Here is a 5,000-nt window from a genome sequence, read left to right as displayed (position 1 = left end):
GGGGTCAGAGGGGGTCACGTGGTGGTGTGGTGGTGATCGGTTGGTTTGGTTTAGGGTCATCCACGTATAAGAAAAAAAAGACCAAAATAAATAAATAAATAAATGATAAAAAAAAGGAAGAAGGAGGAACTGAAATGAATGATATGTGTAACACACATATGCACACATTATGCGCGCACACGCACGTACACACACACACACACACACACACACATACACACACACATATGCACACACACATACACGTACACACACAGTGACACAGACATACACACAAACACACACACACACGGGCGCGCGCGACCACTCCACCTCCACACAGAAACACACACACACACACACACACACGACCACTCCCCCTCCACACACACACACACACACACACATACCCTCCCTCGGCTCCAACACCCACACGCACACACCCACTGACAGCTGATTAAAGCAAATACACATGAGATAAGAACATGACGAAGGCACCAGAAATAAACAGAGTGGCGAACACGCCCAATTTTGTTTTGATACGAGTTATGACATCCCGTTCACCATGCGTTATGATATACATACATACATACATACATACATGTCTATTTGTATTTGTACTTCTCTTTTTTTTGTCACAACAGATTTCAATGTGTGAAATTCGGGCTGCTCTCCCCAGGGAGAACGCGTCGCTACAATGATTTTATTTTTTCCTGCCTGCATTTTTTTTGTTCCTTTCGAAGCAGACTTTTCTACAGAATTTTGCCACGGACAACGTTTTTGTTTACGTGGGTTCTTTTACGTGCGCTAAGTGCATGCTGCACACGGGACCTCGGTTTATCGTCTCATCCGAATGACTAGCATCCAGACCACCACTCTAGGTCTAGTGGAGGGGGAGAAAATACTGGCGACTCTGCTGGTATTCGAACCAGTGCGCTCAGATTCTCTCGCTTTCTAGGCGGACGCGTTACCTCTAGGCCATCACTACACACACACACACACACACACACACACACACACTTGCAGTGCTGGTCAGGTATTTAGAGCAACACACCCAAAGACGCATCCGTGAAGTGGATGACACTGGACTGCGTGGTCCCAGTCTCCCCATTTAAGCCCATAGCACACTCAACTCTGGGTAGGAGCCGGCCACGGGCCGAAAAACCCACCTCCGCTGGGATTCGAACCCGCGTCCTCCCAGCCGTCAGTCCGCGACGCTAACCACTTCGCCACGGCGGATGGTCCCCATCTCATTTTCGACTCATCTCCTGTTTCCACACGCGCCTCCTGGGCAGCCGCAATCCGATTTCGGGCCGACGGTGCAGGCTGCGTATTTGCCTTTTAAAGGCAGTGACACGAATGACATGATCCACAAGGAGAGCGCGTGCTTTGTCAGCTGTTCACGTGAAGGCCCCACTGGCAGGTCGGCCCCACAGATGTCTGTTTATTAATGGTCGGCACAGGCGTTGACCCGGTGTACCGTCTCAAACTTCCCCCCACTGCAGTGTTCTACCCCGGGGTCATTCTGGACAAGACTGGAATGACTCCCCCGGGACATTTCTAGTTAATCAAGTAGAGTACACGCTGGGTATGTTCTTGTTTCCATAACCCACCGAACGTTGATATGGGTTACAGGATCTTTAACTTGCGTATTCGATCTTTTTGCGTGCGAAAGTGGGGTTCAGGCACTCGCAGGTCTGCACATAATTATGTTGACCTGGGAGATCGGAAAAAAAAATCTCCACCCCTTTACCCATCAGGCGCCGTCACCGCCGGAGGTTCGAACCCGGGACCCTCAGATTGAAAGTCCAACGCTTTAACCACTCGGCTATAGCGCCCGTCAGGCCACAGAGTGAAACGACCAGGAGGCTAGTGATGGTGGTGGGCGACACGATCAAAGCGCAGGTGAAACGGGAAAATAGGGGAATCGAACCTGCTCCCCAGCGAGCTACTAGCGCTGTGCTGTGCAGCTGGGCCCACGTGCCGGACAGGGGCGTGTGACTGACTGATGATAATGATAATGATGATGATAATGATAATGATAATAACAATGATTATAATAACAATAATAATAACAATGATAATAAACAATGATAATAATAACGATAATAATAACACAATGATAATAATAACGATAATATTAACGATAATAATAAAAAAAAAAAAAATGATCGAGCTGGACTTGGAACTGAATACAGAAACTTGGGGGGAAGGGGGAGGTGTTGAGGGGGAGGGGGGTTATGAAAGGTTGGGTTTTTTTTTATTTATATTTATTTTTTAACTGTTGTTTTGGAGAGCAGAGAAAGTAGGTTAGAGATCTTGTAAATCCAAAATGGAGCTGGACTTAGAACAGAATATTAATACTGGGTGGGGGTGGGGGGTAGGACAGGGTTTTTTTTTTTTTTTACCGTTGTTTTGGAGAGCTTAGAACTGCATACTGACACGGGGCGGGGAGGGCGGAGGGGGTGGGGCGGGTAGGGTAGTTGGTTTAACAGTTGTTTTTGAGAGCTTAGAACTGAATACTGATACTGGGTTGGGGGGGGGGGGGGGGGGGGGAGGGGTGGGGGTCGGAGAGGGTTTTCTGTTCCCTGTTGTTGTTTTGGAGAGTAGAGAAACTAGAGTCAGAGATTTTGTTAATCCACCAAAATGGAGCTGGACTTAGAACTGAATATTGATACTGAGTGGTGTGGGGGGGGGGGGGGGGGTAGGACAGGGTTTTTTTTACCGTTGTTTTGGAGAGCTTAGAACTGCATACTGACACGGGGCGGGACGACCACTCAACCTTCACACACACACACACACACACGCACACACACACACACACACACACACACGCACGCACGCACGGACGCACGCACGCACACAGAGAGAGAGAGATTTTGTTAATCCACCAAAATGGAGCTGGACTTAGAACTGAATTCTGATACTGAGTGGGGGTGGGTGGGGTGGTAGGAGAGGGGTTTTTTACTGTTGTTTTGAAGAACTTAGAACTGAATACTGATACTGGGAGGGGGTGGAGGTGGGGGTGGGGATAGGGGTGGGAGAGGGGGTTTTACTGTCGTTTTGAAGAACTTAGAACTGAATACTGATACCCCCCCCCCAGCCCCCACCCCCACAATCCCCCCCCCCCCCCCCCTTCCTGACACACACAACTGCATGAGACACGCACTCACTACGCACACACACCAACACCAACACCAACACCAACACACACACACACACACACACACACACACACACACAACCCCCCCCCCCTGTCTCCCCACCCCCACCCCCACACCCACCCCCACCACCACCCACCCCGGACCCCCCAACTCACCTGACGATGAGCACGAGGTCGACAATGTTGAGTGGGGCGGCGAGGAAGATGAGCTTGTTGGGACAGGTGGCTAGACGGACCAACGGCTCCAGGGTGAAGAAGATGTTGCACGTGATGTCCAGGTAGTGCAGGGCCTTCAGCGGCTCAGAGAACAGTTCCCGCTCCTCTGGGGTCAGGCAGCCGGAGGAGGCGTTATTGTCGGTGTTGTTACTGTTGTTGTTGTTGGCGTGGTGGTTGTTGTTGTGGTGGTGGTGGTAGTGGTGCAGGGGTCTGGAGCAGAGGTGGGTTGGGGCGGGTCCCCTGAAGGCGTCCACCGTCTCCAGAGCGAAGATGACGATGGAGAGCATCATGAACATGACGTAGGTCAGGTTCCACATCTTGTTTGGAGGAAACAGGTGGGGGTTGTGGGTGGGTGGGAGTGGAAGTGTGTGTGTGGAGGGGTGGGTCAAAGTGGTGGGGTATAAGGGTGTGTGTGTGGGGGGGGGGGGGGGGGCAGGAGGTGAGGTGGGTAGGGATGGAAAGGGGCAATTGGGATGGGAGATGTGTCGGGGAAAAGGGTGGGAAGGCATATGTTGATCATTTTAGTCAATCACTCAGTCATTTGATAGTAGAGACAAATTAAAAAAAAAATCACGCACACTCAAGTAGAAACGCACTCATTCACGCGCGCGCGCGCACACACACACACACGCGCGCGCGCGCTCTCTCTCTCTCTCTCACACACACACACACACGTACGCGCACGCACACACACACACACGCGCGCACACACACACACACACACACACACAAGCGCTCTCTCTCTCTCTCTCTCTCTCTCTCTCTCACACACACGACCACTCAACCTCCACACACACACACACACACACACACACACACACACACACACACACACACACACACACACCCTCCCTGAAAAAAAAAAGAAGAAAAAAAAAGAAGAAAATCCCAACACCCCCTTTTAGCTCAGAAGCGAATCATTCACTCAAAGAACTCAGGACTACACAGAACACATCTGCATCAAGCCGTATAAATTTATCTCACACTTTACTGCTCAACACATTTTTTTTCTGCAGGAAATTCAGTCTGTTCTTCTCGGGGAATACGCGTTGACATAGTCTAACAGCAACCCCCCCCCCCCCCACCCCCACCCCCTTCGCCATTTCTTGTCTGCGTATGTATGATGTTTGTTTGATCTTTTTATGTGTATTTTCCTACAAAAATGTTGTCAAGGACTTCTCTCTTTCGTGCCGCCGTGGGTTCTTTCACGTGCGCTATTTTCATCGGCGCTTGCTGCACACAGGACTGGGTCAGTTTATCGTCTCATCATGCCACTGCATTTGCATTGTTCCCCCACCCTGTTATTCCGTGGTCACTGCTGTCCTGACTGATGTTTGTCAGAGATTTTAAAACCAGCAAGCAAGCAAACAAATAAATAAACGAACACGAGTATGGGAACTCAGCTTACCATATTTTTATTTGTATTTGTATTTCTTTTTTTTATCACAACAGATTTCTCTGTGTGAAATTCGGGCTGCTCTCCCCAGGGAGAGCGCGTCGCTATACTACAGCGCCACATCTTTTTTTTGTATTTTTTCCTGCGTGCAGTTTTATTTGTTTTTCATATCGAAGTGGATTTTTCTAAACAATTTTGCCAGGAACAACCCTTTTGTTGCCGTGGGTTCTGTTACGTGCGCTAAGT

The 5,000-nt window shown here is 49.7% G+C and overlaps 1 protein-coding gene across 2 annotated transcripts in view; it reads right to left on the bottom strand.

Moving 5' to 3' along the window:
• Positions 1 to 5,000, bottom strand: part of LOC143288078 (potassium voltage-gated channel protein Shaw-like) — a 35,351-nt gene that overhangs the window by 13,927 nt on the left and 16,424 nt on the right. For both annotated transcript variants that reach the window (XM_076596355.1, XM_076596354.1), the window contains one exon: positions 3,299 to 3,675. In XM_076596355.1, the coding sequence (XP_076452470.1) occupies positions 3,299 to 3,675 (377 nt within the window). The remainder of the gene's footprint in view (positions 1 to 3,298; positions 3,676 to 5,000) is intronic.

The sequence above is a fragment of the Babylonia areolata genome, chromosome 12 (assembly GCF_041734735.1).
Source record: "Babylonia areolata isolate BAREFJ2019XMU chromosome 12, ASM4173473v1, whole genome shotgun sequence".
NCBI lineage: Eukaryota > Metazoa > Mollusca > Gastropoda > Neogastropoda > Buccinidae > Babylonia > Babylonia areolata.
Note: the sequence above shows the minus strand (reverse complement) of the source record. Positions and strands in the feature narration are given on the sequence as shown.